The sequence below is a fragment of the Lactuca saligna genome, chromosome 1 (genome assembly GCF_052625555.1).
Source record: "Lactuca saligna cultivar CGN05327 chromosome 1, ASM5262555v1, whole genome shotgun sequence".
NCBI classification, from domain to species: domain Eukaryota; kingdom Viridiplantae; phylum Streptophyta; class Magnoliopsida; order Asterales; family Asteraceae; genus Lactuca; species Lactuca saligna.
The window spans coordinates 9,134,135-9,148,470 of NC_136417.1; the positions used below are offsets into that span (position 1 = coordinate 9,134,135).

General features: G+C 33.7%; 1 protein-coding gene across 2 annotated transcripts; it reads left to right on the forward strand.

Annotated features, from left to right (window-relative positions):
- The first annotated feature begins 1,357 nt into the window (after positions 1-1,357).
- On the forward strand, positions 1,358-4,117 carry LOC145048102 (homeobox-leucine zipper protein HAT5-like). 2 transcript variants are annotated; one of them, XM_078996607.1, is made up of 4 exons: positions 1,358-1,769; positions 1,857-2,009; positions 2,607-2,995; positions 3,462-4,117. In XM_078996607.1, exons 2-4 carry the CDS (start codon positions 1,859-1,861, stop codon positions 3,834-3,836), a joined length of 915 nt encoding a protein of 304 aa, XP_078852733.1. In that variant the 5' UTR covers positions 1,358-1,769; positions 1,857-1,858; the 3' UTR covers positions 3,837-4,117. The 2 variants fall into 2 exon arrangements, with proteins under 2 accessions (XP_078852733.1, XP_078852672.1); XM_078996546.1 differs by having other exon boundaries at positions 1,359-2,009.
- The last annotated feature ends 10,219 nt before the right edge of the window (positions 4,118-14,336 follow it).

Sequence of the window (14,336 nt, forward strand, 5' to 3'; positions counted from 1 at the left end):
GATTGTAGATAAAGATGGAAAATAAAACGCAATGGATTATGAGAAATCACAAAAAATAAGAACCAAACCTAGGAACCAACATCGAACAAAAACCCTACTTTCTTTACTTAAAAAAAAATCAACATACCTGCACATACTTAAAACCGTAGAAAGAATTTCACAAAAAAATATTATTTCATAAAAAAAGGAGCCTGAAAAAAAAAGATGGTGGTAAACCGAAGAAGGCATATCAAAATCAACAAAAAAAAACGAAGATATAAACTTAAATGATGGACATGATAAATGATTCTTGTTATATTATCCCTAAAATAAAAAAAGAAGTCATCAATGAATCTTAACATTGTCGATGATAGTGACAATAACTCAGATTAAGGAAAAAAAGATCTGATATTAGAGATGAAGTGAAGGGAGATGATTAGCTTCGTTGCAGATTTATTGGTTATAGTTTCTTTATATTTAATATTGTGGAGGGTTTTATGTGGTTCATTTTGAAGGAACATAAATAAGTTGCTATTTTTTGAAATAAACAGTTATATTTCACAATATAGCCATAAAATAACAATGTATTTTGAAAGTACATTGTTAAATGTTGGATTATACTTGTGTAGACTCATTTTCACGCATGGTTGACTATATATAGTTGTTTTCCGTGTCACAAGTAAAAAATATTTGAAGGTACTTATATGTGACAAACAAGGTCATTGAACTAATAAAACAAAAATATTGTTTATAAAGAGGTCCTTCAACGCTATATATATTTATCTATTTTAGTGTAATTTTTACACATTTCAATAATACCAATAACCTTACTTTTTTTTTTTATAATTATTTTGTAATATCTATATAAATTTGCATTTTATTTATGTGTTCCCCGCGTTTAACACGAATCATAATCTAGTATATAGTACAAACGATAAACTCTTAACTCATATATCAATTCCAATTACACAAAATATCAGATGACATTAAAATCACCAACACATCTCAAACCAATTCATCTTCTCTTCTAACAACAAATCACCAACACATCTCAAACCATTTCATCTTCTCTTCTAATAGACTTTTGACACGACCAGCCACGTAAAAAACTAAAACCATAAAAACAACTATATAATAATTCCATAAAAACAACTATATAATAATTTTATCGTTTCCTCATAATGATATATTTGAACCACAAAACCAAACATGATATTTTATAAACCTTCTTATCTTCTTATCATTGATGTTTGATGATTTACTCCTAACTTGATAATCCCATAGATGAGATATAAAACCGACATGGTTTACTTTAAAATTTCCATTTAATAATATTTAATACATTATAAGATCCGCAGGGTGGGGAAGTATGCTATAAAAAACGACATTCACTGCCCTTCCACACTCCCATAGTCTCATCCAACCAAAAGGAATCCCACCTCAGGCTCAACTGTTCTTCCCCTTCTTCCTCTATATTTTCAATTCCTTCCATTACCACAATCTCAATCTTTATACCATAGGAAAACGAACCCTCTTTCAAATCTGCTTCCTTTCTCACTATTTTTTTTTTTTTTATAATTTTTCTGTTCATCTTTCTTTAATCGGTTTCTGGCTTCACGTCGGCGAGTTTTGGCTGTGATGGGTGTGAGCACCAGGTGTTCCCATACCTCCCATATCACCGAGATCATCATCACCAGCTTCTTCCGCCACAAGATTTAAACAAAACCCATCTACAGAATTCGATAATATCAAGTTTTTTATTAACCCAAGATTAAAGAAAATCGGACCAGGTATCTGATTTTGAAATCCCATAAAAATTTATGGTTGATTTGAGTGGTAATTCCTAAGTTCTAGTGGGTGTTCTTCTGGTGTTGAAGCCATGGCAGCTCGAAGCTATCTCTACGGTGGTGTTTCCGGTGGTGAAGCTGAAAGTGGTGGCTCTGTTCTGCTGACAAACAAAAGGGTTCATTGTTCTTCTTCTCTTAACCCTGTTGATTCCTTCTTCGTCTCCCGATCATCTCCTTTCCAGGGTAAGATAATTATATCCATGTTGACTTTTTTTATATTGACTTCATTCACGTTGCCTACTTGCAGATCCAATTGTGTGTTGGAAAATATAATTGATAAGGTGTTTGATTGTTTCATGATGATTTCTTGTGTCCCACTTCTCAAAGTTCTTATCTTCATGATATTCCCACGCCACAATTGAATTCCCTGTTGATTAATCATTTCTATCTGACCTTTTCGTACAATTAATCTGTCTGAAACCTGATCAATGCTCTATGTACCCTATTTTTCAGAAGATTAATGTTTGTTTGCTCTTCTATTTACAAAAATCGACAAAATTTTCGTGTCCCAAGATGAATTAAATGTGGTTTGACTTGCAAGAAGCAAAAATCTTGAATCTTGATGGTTGACTTTTGTGATCAATATTTAATTTGACCATTAGCTTTGTCGATATTTCCTGATCTTCATATGTAAATGCAAAAAATAATAATAATAATAATAATAATGATTTAGATAAATTGGGTTTCTAGATTAGAAAGTATCCGACGATATAAAAATCTTGGAAGGTTTCTATCGATCCATGAATAATATTATATCATATTTTCGATGTTTCCTTTCAGGTTCTCGATCAATGGTTAGCTTTGAAGATAGAGGGAACGGATCCGGTGGGCAATTTTTTCAGTCATTTGATCATGAAGACAATGGAGATGATGAATACGATGAATACTTTCAGCAGCCTGAGAAAAAAAGACGGCTCACGGTTGACCAAGTACGGTTCTTGGAGAAAAGTTTTGAATTAGATAACAAACTGGAGCCAGACCGAAAGATTCAGCTAGCCAAAGAACTCGGTTTGCAGCCCAGGCAAGTTGCCATCTGGTTTCAAAACCGACGTGCACGTTGGAAGACTAAACAACTAGAGAAAGACTACGATGATTTGCAGGAAAGCTACAATAAACTCAAAGCCAACTATGAGAATCTTGTAAAAGAGAAGGAAAAACTAAAATCAAAGGTAATAAACCAAAACATCAATTACATAATTCTAGCCACTAGGGCCTAGTGTATGTAGTACAAATGGTTCGGCACAAGTTTCAATTTCAATGTAGATTAGCAGGGCGTCTTTCAGATTTACATCTCACATGATATCATACTCGGGGTTGCTGGTAGAAAAACACTTTTTTTTTTTTTTGGAAACATCGTTTACATGATTTCTAGAGTTCATGCAAAAAGATAATTTTTCTAGCGGCCCTAAGCTGGCCCACATCGTCATATCCCAAAAATATGATCATGTAAGATGTAAATGAAGTACACAAGTAGTTGGCAAAAGAATGCAATGCCTATAAGGTGCTAAATCCACATTGGAATTGAAACTCTCATATTGGTTCTTCAAGCATACCACCCCAGAACCGAACTATAACCACTCAATTACATGATTTTGATCCTTTTTATTCTAAATCCGATTCGAATTTTGTTTATAGGTTGATGAATTAAGTGATAAGCTGATGATTCAAGAGAAAGGAACCTCGGAAGCATCGAGTACTAAAAGCCCGTGCGAGCCACAACTGTGTGAACCGGTACTTGAGGAAGATTTATCGAAGAACATGAACCCGGCATGCGGGCCCGAAGGGGATTTAAACGTGGTGTTTGAAAGAGGCGATTCCTCTTATGTATTTGAACAAGAACAAAGTGACGGGTCGTTGGATGAAGAAAATGATAACTTTGGGAAGATGTTTCTACCATCAATGGACTGTTACACATCGCCAAAGATCGAGAATGTGGACCCACATGCGGTGAACTCTTATTATCTTGGGCTTTCGGGAGATGATCAAGCATTTGGTTTTTGGTCTTACTAAATCAAGTCAGTGGGGGCATAACTCGGTTGTTATTGAGGTTCCATTAACTCTGGAAGGGAAATAATGGCCTGAATCCAAGGAGAATTGGTGTTGGTTTGTTTTTGGTCTGTTGTCTTCTATATTTTTAAAGTTTGTGTTGTCTGGTTTTACCTTTTATAAATAAGTGCCAAATGTTTTTGCATTTTCATTGTAAGTAAATTGCTTCATAATATTATTTGTAAACAATGTTACTATACTCAACTTTTTTGGGAAACGGTATATGAAGAATCTATATTTGCTTAGTTATTTGAGTTGCTTATCAGTGGGTAATCGATCAAAAATGGATGATGAGTACCTGGATTCGTGAAGCAGCCTGAGGCTGGAATGTAGATTGAACCCTAAAGAGTCTCCGGTTGGGACTTGACTTTGTAGGAGAGTGTAAATGACTAAGGCTGGAGTGTGTGCCACAGAGTGGTATTCAATGAGAGAGAGAGAGAGAGAGAGAGACAGAGAGAGAGAGAGAGAGAGAGAGCTCATTTTCTACCGCAACTCGAAACTGCACACCCCAAACTGCATAGGGGGGTACACTGCGGTTTCACATGCCATATAGGTTGAAAGCCGCACTCCACTTTCTAGTCTAAGAGCCAATGACAAAAGTATTAGGGTTATATAGGGATGAGAATTTGGCCCGAAAACCCAAAACGAACAGAAACCCGAATCGAACCGAACCGAATTAGGCCAGAATAAGCAATTCGATTCGGTTTTTGGGTATCTATATTAAGCTTATTCGGGTTTCGGGTTATTCGGTTCGGGGTACTCGAATAAGGGCTTATTCGGGCCAAATGGACCGAACCAAATTAGAAAAGTCACATAACTCAAATTTTTTCCCTTGATCGATAGCTTATTCGGTCTTGTAATTATATACTTATATATAGATTTTGGATGTTTTGGTGTTTAATGTTTAGTGGTTAATATGTTGCTTCATAACTATATCTTAAGGTTTTGGTGTTTGTATTTTACATTTTAATCAAAAATAGTTAATCCATGTTTATATTCTTAGTTCACAAATTCTAACTCTTTTTTGCACCTTTGGAACAATTATATATACTTTGTATTATTTTTAATTAACAAATTTGTTTCTTTGAAAGATTTGTTATGAAATCATAAAATACAAAAGTCATACAAAATACAATAGTTATAATCACATTATAAATGTTATTTGGGTTATTTGGGTTATTCGGGTTATACAATAATAATAGGTCATTGTACATGTTATTTGAGTTATTTCGGGCGGAACCGAATCGAACCAAATAAAACCCGAACCAAACCGATCCGTATTGCTTATTTGGTTCAGTTTTTGATTCATACAAATACCCTTATTCGGTTTTCGGGTTATTCGGGTTCGGATCGGTTCGGTTTAGTTCTGGCCCGAATAACATCCTTAGGGTTATATATATATATATATATATATATATATATATATATATATATATATATATATATATATATATATATATATATATAAGGCATGGAAGTTGGGAACGGTAAGTACCTTGTATGTCAAGATTAGGATTCTTGACAACATATGTGTTGTAATAAAATTGGATAGTGATCATTGGCTCATCGGCTATACCCTTTACTATTGGAATATGGAGTCGGCTTGCATGTGGCTGCCAAACATGCCTAACGCCTTTTGCATCCCTTTCATCCTTTGCACCTAGTAGTCCTGAAATACCAGAAGGAAGTGGTAACTCATTACCCCCTAAATAAATGATATGTTTAGAGAATTTTTGTACGAATTTATTTAATTAGGGAAAACTTGATAGGTAAAATACTTTCTGAAATGTACATTTTTTTTTTTGTAAAATAAACTCTTATATTTTATTTTTTGTAACAATGCAATCCTTGTGACCGATTATATCCGGTATACCGGTCATATACGATTTTTTTTTAAGGAAAATGACTTGATAGGGTAAGATACTTTTTGAATTGTACACATTTAGTCATTATTCCTTTTTTTTTTGTAAAATAAACTCTTATACTTTATTAATATGTACACATTAGGTCATTTTCACCGGATACTACATGTTTTGCTTATGTGAAAGCACAAGTGTCACTAAATAGCAATTAATTAGCTTAGTCACCGGAGGTGGGTGATTCTCCAGCAACAAGAAAAGGGCGACGACCCTTCTCTTTTTCGTCTCTCTTCCTTCCGGTCGAACAGCAACAGCCAAACACCCTTTACCTGTTGTGTTTCTCCGATATGTCTCTCTTTGTCTCCATCTTTGAGATATGTTGTCAGAAAAAGAAGAAAGAATCAACGAAGGGGCTACCAGAGCAGCTCCTTGCCGCCAACTACCGTCTCTACTTCCTCCCCCCCCCCCTCCCCCCTTTGACCTTGTAGTTTTTGTCATCATTCCTCCTTGCTACCAGTGATATGTAGGAACACACAAAGGAGTCGTTGGAGATCGGGGTTCTCCTTCTTTTTCATGATGAATAAAAGTTGGAAAAATCTCGTTGTGGATATGTAGATGTCATCTGGGTATTTCATTTCAACAAAATAAAAGAAAGGGAAAATGACTTGATAGAGCAAGATACTTTTTGAAATGTACTTTTAGTCATTATTATTATTATTATTATTTTGTAAAATAAACCCTTCCACGTCATCAAAACTTGTAGAATCCGGTAAAAAAGGACTTAATGTGTACATATTAATAAAGTATAAGTGCTTATTTTTCCAAAAAAAAAAAAAATAAGGACTAAATGTGTACATTTCAAAAAATATCTTACCCTATCAAGTCATTATCTCATTTAATTATTACCCAAAGAAAATTGTGGATACCTATAGGTATATTAATGTCACACATCAGGTGTAGTTCGTCACATACATGGAATTTGGCATGAAGCTCGCTGAAAGCGTACGTGCGAAAGGTATAATTTGTCTTAAGACGGTGATCTCCCCAATTACATGTTTGGGTGTGCTAAGGAGGTTGAACCTGACTTTGAGCATTTTACTATGAACTTGTCTAGGATAAACAGATCGAACCTAGAAAAATTGAAGACTAAATGCCTCCTTTGAGGCGATCTGTGAGGATCGGTCACCTATTTGTGAATTGTCTTGCTGCTAGAAATATGTAGAGTGATTTCTTGCATGGGTGTACCCTATAATAAAAAAGTTTCACTTGTTTACTTTGTAAAGTTGTACATTTAAATTCTTTAATGAAACTTCACATAATGGTGAAGGCTAAGTCAAAAATGTCACAAAGGCAAACAAGCATTGTGTATGCAAGTAATTCCTTATAAGTTCCAACTCCATCGTGTCATTAAGAGTGCTTCTAGGTATTACATAAATATCCTAGGGAGAACTTGATGGCTTCCTAGGTTATAAAACAACATAGTTACGTAGCAGAAACACAAAACTATTATATAAGCACATGCAACCTAGATCTCTGACTTTTCTCATTATAGAACCACACTATGAAAACTAAGAACTAGTCTAGTTATAATCGAACATAGATTAGGATACATACCTTTGCAATAATCGAATATTGAAACCCTTTGATCTTCAAGTCTTTTTTGGAAAGATGGGAGATGAGGATTTTCATAATTCTTTTTGTGAGTATACTAGAACCGAAAATTCTAATGGTTAGGTTCCCTATTTATAATTAGTGGATCTTCAGGATAAACCATAAGTTGAATAATAAAATATTCAAAATTTATCTATTGAAGTCTGTATCCCTGTTAGCTATCAAGAGGCTTCCAGAATGCTTCTAGAACCTCTCCAAAATTGTCCATCCTAGGAAGTTTCTATAATTGCCTCTCTTGTTTAATTATTGAACAATTACAATTTAGCTCTTGTATCTTTAATAAATTCTAATTATTTCAAAATTAATTAGAGTTAGTTATGCTATATATATATATATATATATATATATATATATATATATATATATATATATATTCTTATGACCTTAGGAAGCAGTATACTATGGTGTTTCTGAATTTTGTCACCATATTTTCGTAAATTGACACTTCTAGCCCTTATCTTTTAACAAATTAGTCCCTCAGATGCTTTGGATATCCATATTGCCTATACACTGCCTCTTTCATCCAATGAGCTGCAACACCGCCTCCCTCAATTAGTACACTACTTCCAATATTCCCTAAACCCACCCAAAAACCGATCGACAATCGAAAATTGGTTGGTCGTTCTTTATCCTTCTACAAATTTACCTTTGTGTCTCACAACCATCTTTTTCCAATCGGATATAGGTTATACACACACCGCATTCTTTTTTCTTCATTCTTCACTGTTCTGAACTATATAGCAACTCAATCGAAAAAGAGAGGTTGAGCTTGATAGGTTAGGAACGGTTTGTTGGTCGAGGAACCATTCTTTTCGCTAGAGTACACCGCCTTCAGTAGTTGAAAAAATGAGAAGATCCAGAACCTTCCACAAATCTGACAATTTTGAAGAACCTTTTAGGGTTTCTAGAAGCCTTCAAATGATAATAAGAAAATAGATAATTAATTACATGATTTGAAATTTAAGATTTCTAGGGTTTCCAAGCAGCTATAAATAAGACCCTTGGGTTAGGTATTTTTTTCAACTCTTATACCTAGAGAATTTTGATTTCTCTTACTCTCATCCTCTCCCCTTTCTTGTATTCTAGATCTAGGGTTTAAGTGTGATCCATTAGATGCATCATCCTTTTGGTGCTAATCTTTCCATGACAAACAACTACAAGTGATTGAAGTGATTTTTTTACTACAACAAATCAAAGGTATGTAACCCTTATTTCATGATTTTGATTATATTAGGGTTCATCTAGTTTTGTTGTTCATATTATGTTGCCTTTAAGGTGTTATGACACAGATCCTTATAGGTTGCATGTGCTGCATCTTCCCTCTTGTAACAACCCGAAATTTTCGTTCGGTCAAACCCTAAAGTCAATCACTTCAAATTATAAGTCAAGTTCATTTTTAATTGTTTTTAGAAAATTTAAAGTTCGTTTGATTATTTTAATAATTATTCTTTAAACGAACGAGTGAAAGGAAGTGTCGTCTCGAGTCTTGAAATTCCAAAACCGAAAGTACAACGTACTTATGAAATTCACGGCCAAACTTTTATGTTTGGGCCGTAAATCCTTCCAAAACCGTAAACTCATGCCTTAAGCATGAGTTTACTCCCCAAAACACCTCAATTCTTACTTGCAATTTCAAGAGCAAACTCCAAACACTCTCAACTACCATCCCGTCTTTCACCCGATTTCCCGAAAACGTAAGTACATCTTGGCTTGATTTGTTGTTATATCATAACAACTAGTAATTATACATCATTTCATCCATTCAATTGTTGATTTTCATTAGATCTTCAAAACACCAAGAACATCAAAACACAAACTAGTGTTCTTGGACCTTAAACACCCAATCAAGCTCCGATCTTGTAAGTGCACTTGCTATAGCTTCTAGTATGCTTAGTATGATCCTTATAACACTTGAAAATCATCAAATGACACAAGAACAAAGGATTTTACGGCCAAGGATGTTCTTGGGCCGTAAACCCCTTTTTAAGTGGTAAAATGGACATTAGTCCCTTCCTATGCCTTGGATGCCAACCTTGAACCTTCCTAGAAGTGTTTAAGACCTTTAAAAACAATCAAGACATGTCCCTAAGAGATTTTACAGCCGTGAACACATAAGAATATGGTTATTTGGCCGTCAACTCCACAAGGTGGTCTTATTATGCCCCTAATGCTTTCCTAAGGCTTGGACTTGATCATTTGATGCCCAAACATGACTTGTAAGACCTCAAAACACAACTTGGCACTTAGTACCATGAGTTTACAGCCCTAAACTCATGGAGAAATGGTCATGGGCCGTAAACTCCATAAAGGGGTGGTTCATGGGCCATAAACTCCAATACCATGTCATATAACCCTTAGTTGCAACCCTTTGGTACCTATAGCACTTAAATCAAAGTGTTTCCATGACCTAGGGTGTCGTAACTTGATTAATTAGTTATTAATTGACTAATTAGATCACATATATGTTTATTATATGATAACTAGGACCATTGTGTGTGTTCAAGTCCTCACTTGACACCTAGCACCTTGTCCGACACTTCCATCCGATCCGCTTACTACAGGTGAGTTCATCCCCCTTGAATTAACCTTTTAAATGTTTATAAATGCTTTATGGGGGGATACAATTTAAATCATGATTAGTTATTATATCAATCACATGTGATTAATAACTAGCATGCAAATGGATTTACTATACGTTAGCTGTTTTACCAAACAGATTTCTTCAAATGACTTTCTTAAATGTTTTTATATGTTTAAAACTCTTTATAAAACCACTTTATAAATTGTATGTTTCTTTTCAAACTCTGTTACAAATGTATTTCAAACAAAGGTTTCCTTTATACTTAAACTGTTTATTCAAACAAAATACTTTCAAACCGTTTTAGAAACTGACATTAAGTCTAACTTTTCTTAGATATTAATCTTTTTCAACGGTTTTACAAAACTCCTTTTATGCTTTTATATTATCAAATACATGCCCATATATGTATAGTTATATAAGTAATGTTTAAAGGACTTAGGAAGGCTAAACTGCTTTATTTCCTTTTCCCCGTTGGGATGTGGTCTCGTAGGGTATCGGTAATCCATCCGAATCTCGTCTAAATATTATTTATATATCATGTATACATATGTAGACATAAAAGTGCCCTCAGTCAGTTCAGTACCTTTGGCTAGCAAAGGTATACCTTCATTGATACTTGTACATTTCTAGTAACTATTATAGGCCTAGTTAGGAGATACTACTTGCTATTCCTATTACAAGGAATTACACCAGAGTCAGTTCATTCATGAGTCTATACTAAATGCTATATGAAGAGATACACTTACTTGGATACACTTACTTGGATAGACTTACATGGATACACTTGCCAGGATACTTCTACATAGATACCTTGTTAAAAGCATGTATGTATATGTATAGTTATATAAATAATGTTTAAAGGACTTAGGAAGGCTAACCCGCTTTATTTCCTTTTCCACGTTGGGATGTGGTCTGGTAGGGTATCGGGTATCCATCCAAAGGTCGTTTGAATATATAGTTATATATCATGTGTACATTTACGGACATAATAGTTTTGATTAGTCAGTTCAGTACCTTTGGGTAGCAAAGGTATACGTTCATATATCCCTAGTAAACTATTATAGGTGTAGTTTAGGATTATATATGATTTAGTAATTAATATGGATTTCGACCTAGCGATTCGTTGAGGAAGTCACCTTTAGTTCCAAATGTAGAATAGGGACTACCAATCATATTATTACTTACTTACAGCGGGTCTCGTTAGAAGACTACTTACTTACTAGATGGGACTAACCATTCCAGCACCCAACTGTTAGCAATAGAGGTAATGAACATCTACGGATGCCTACGGTTAATACTTATACTAGGGTACCTTTACGGGACTAACCATTCCTACAACCTGCTGTTAGCTACAGAGGACAATGATCATCTACGGACGTTCAAGGTTAATACTATTTCGGCAGTCGCGATGTCGAGTTGATCCTAATACAAAAGGATAACACTTACATGGCTATATTTTCCTATTACTTTTATTTTGTGATACATTCACATAAACGACGAGGTAGACTATATATATTATTAATAGTAGTCATACAAAGGAAAGAACAACTTTGTTACTTTCAAAACAGGCTAGTCTTGGTAGAAGACTACTCTTTATACTAATAGAAATCATAGGGATTTGCTAGGGTATTCAAACGCTTTCAACTACTTTCAACCAGTTCATACTTATACAATCTTTTTCGAGATGTTTACAAGTCTTTACTTTATAGTTTTACAAATCAAAGACACATTAATACTTATGAATTCACCAGCTTTATTGCTGCTACTCGCTTTCAAAATACTTGTATTCTCAGGTCACAAATAGACAGGTACGACGATCAGGTTTTGTGAAGACAGAGAAATCAAGACTCCTCTTTTATTTTGATTGTTCATTATGTTGTCTTATACTATGAAAGAACACTTGTAACTAAAATTATACTATTAATGCAATGGATGATGTTGTTGCTTGTTTACTACTTTGCATTGTTGTGATACATTACATGACGTCCTCCGCCCCAGAACGTCTCCTCCGTTCCAGTTTTGGGGTGTGACACCTCTTAATTGTTAAGTGTTTTTTCGTATTATTCATGTATTTATAACCTATAAAACTCATCACTGGTATTAGAGCTTTCTTTTTCTCTAACATTGAAAGTGCGTGAAATGAATTGAGCAAAAAAAAAAATTAATAATCTGGTTTGTCACGGCATGAGAACAGTAAAAATCTTATTTTCGGGATTTTTTTGCCTAATATAATTAGTAGGGTTATTTTTAGTGATTATCTGGTTATGATTTTGTTGATATTTGACTCGTAAGTATATACGACCACTATCTTCTGCTTGGAATTTTTCCAAGTCACTGCTCCAACGTTCAATAGGAGTACCCATTCGGATTTAGAACAAAAGTTATCTTACCTCATAGATGCTCCCATAACTATGAACGACTATGGAGATTTAGAATAACCTAGTTATTCAAGTATTTAAACACGCTAATATAGAGCACAACAATTATTTAATGAAAGACTCATACCCAATATATCATTCATTACAATATATGTTGCTTGTACAGTTCCAATATCCAAATACTAAACTTCAATCAAATATATTTACTTATATCAACAAGGCCCTATAGCACCAACTTAACTTTCATGCTTTAGCTAATGAAAGAGCTTTGTTAAGTAGATTTGACAAACTCGATTTGTATAAACTTTGCGAATACAAAAAATTTCAGTTTTATATATATATAACTCATATATAAAGAAAAACTATTAATAATGTATTAGATGCTTAAATATGACTTAGATACCAATACTTGTGTGATGAGATTACTCATACTCATAATGAAATATACATTAAGCATCTTTATATGTGGTTCTCCAAACTACAAGGTACTCTAACTCTGATGTGTATCTATAATTAAAATCTTCATGGAAATACTATCCATGTAACTTTCTCTTCATTCATAATGAGGACATGCCCGAGTGTGACTAAGAGTCCTCTCAATCTATTTGAAAATTTAGCACATGTGTAACAACTTTAAACATTACTTTCTTTCAAATACTCTTTATAATAGGAATATTTCTCTAGTTCTCGCAAGTAATTTAGAATGTTCCTATAAGTCACACGATGACTTGTTCTCGGATCATAATGGTATCATTCGACATGCTCTAAGCATACAACTTATTTGGCCTTTATACATAATCATGACATATATGATTAATCCAATTGCACCAGCATACTGAATACAATCATGTTATCTATTTCAAAAACATTTTCACTAGGATTTTGGTCAAAATCATTTCATGTGGTTTTTGACAAGATAACTCTCTCAGAGTCCTTTATCTTATGCTCTTTAAGATCCTTGACAATCAACGTAATTTTACTTATTCCTTTAAGTTACCATGATCTATATATATATATATATATATATATATATATATATATATATATTCCAAGAGTTAGTATTTTGACTAAATACAGGGCTAGGAATGTTACTGTCCTCCCACTAGCTTTGTAGAAAAACACAAGAGTCATCTTGATTTATAATCAAATCACACTATATAATTATCTTATAAGAAAGAAGACTCTTACCTTGAGATGTTAGCTTAAATATGGAAGGATTTTCATTCATATATGTTTTCTCCTTTGAAAACTCACTTACTATTTATAGTTAAACTATATCAAGGTAGATTAATCAGTCTCATACTTGATAATCATACATGAATGCATCTCTATGTGTTTTATTAGTTTTTGATCAACTATTGAGAAGATTCAACAATATTTGAAAACTTGTTAGTTCTAAACTATAATGCATTTAGTTTATGAATCTTTTGCTCTTAAAGTTCCAAATCGCTCCCACTTAGAAAGAGAAATTTCTAAGTACTTGTCTTCTTGAATGACAATTAGTGGGATTAGTAAAAACTTCATCCTAAACAATCATTTATGATAGTATACATAAATGCAATTAGTAGATTCTATAGTGGTTAAGCTTATTGTCTAACATGAGCTCAATGGCTCCATACCTTTTAGATAAGGATAAACCATTACGTCCTTAGCCTAATGAAAGTATTTAATCCACTAGTTTGGTTGGAAAAATATTTTCAATATATATTTGTTGTAGTGAGCATAATTCCAAAATTTTATAAAGTAAATAGTTCTTTTAAAACATCATATAATAGACTACAAGGTCTATTTTTTGTTGGATTAGTGTCTAAGCCTGTAAGTATATTTGGTATGTACTTGACCTGGTTGTGCATGGTCCTTTTGGGTTGCCTTCACCAGAGAAATTTGACAAGGTTACTTAGGAGAGAGAGAGAGAGAGAGAGAGAGAGAGAGAGAGAGAGAAGATATGTGACAACTCAAAATTTCTATTTGTACA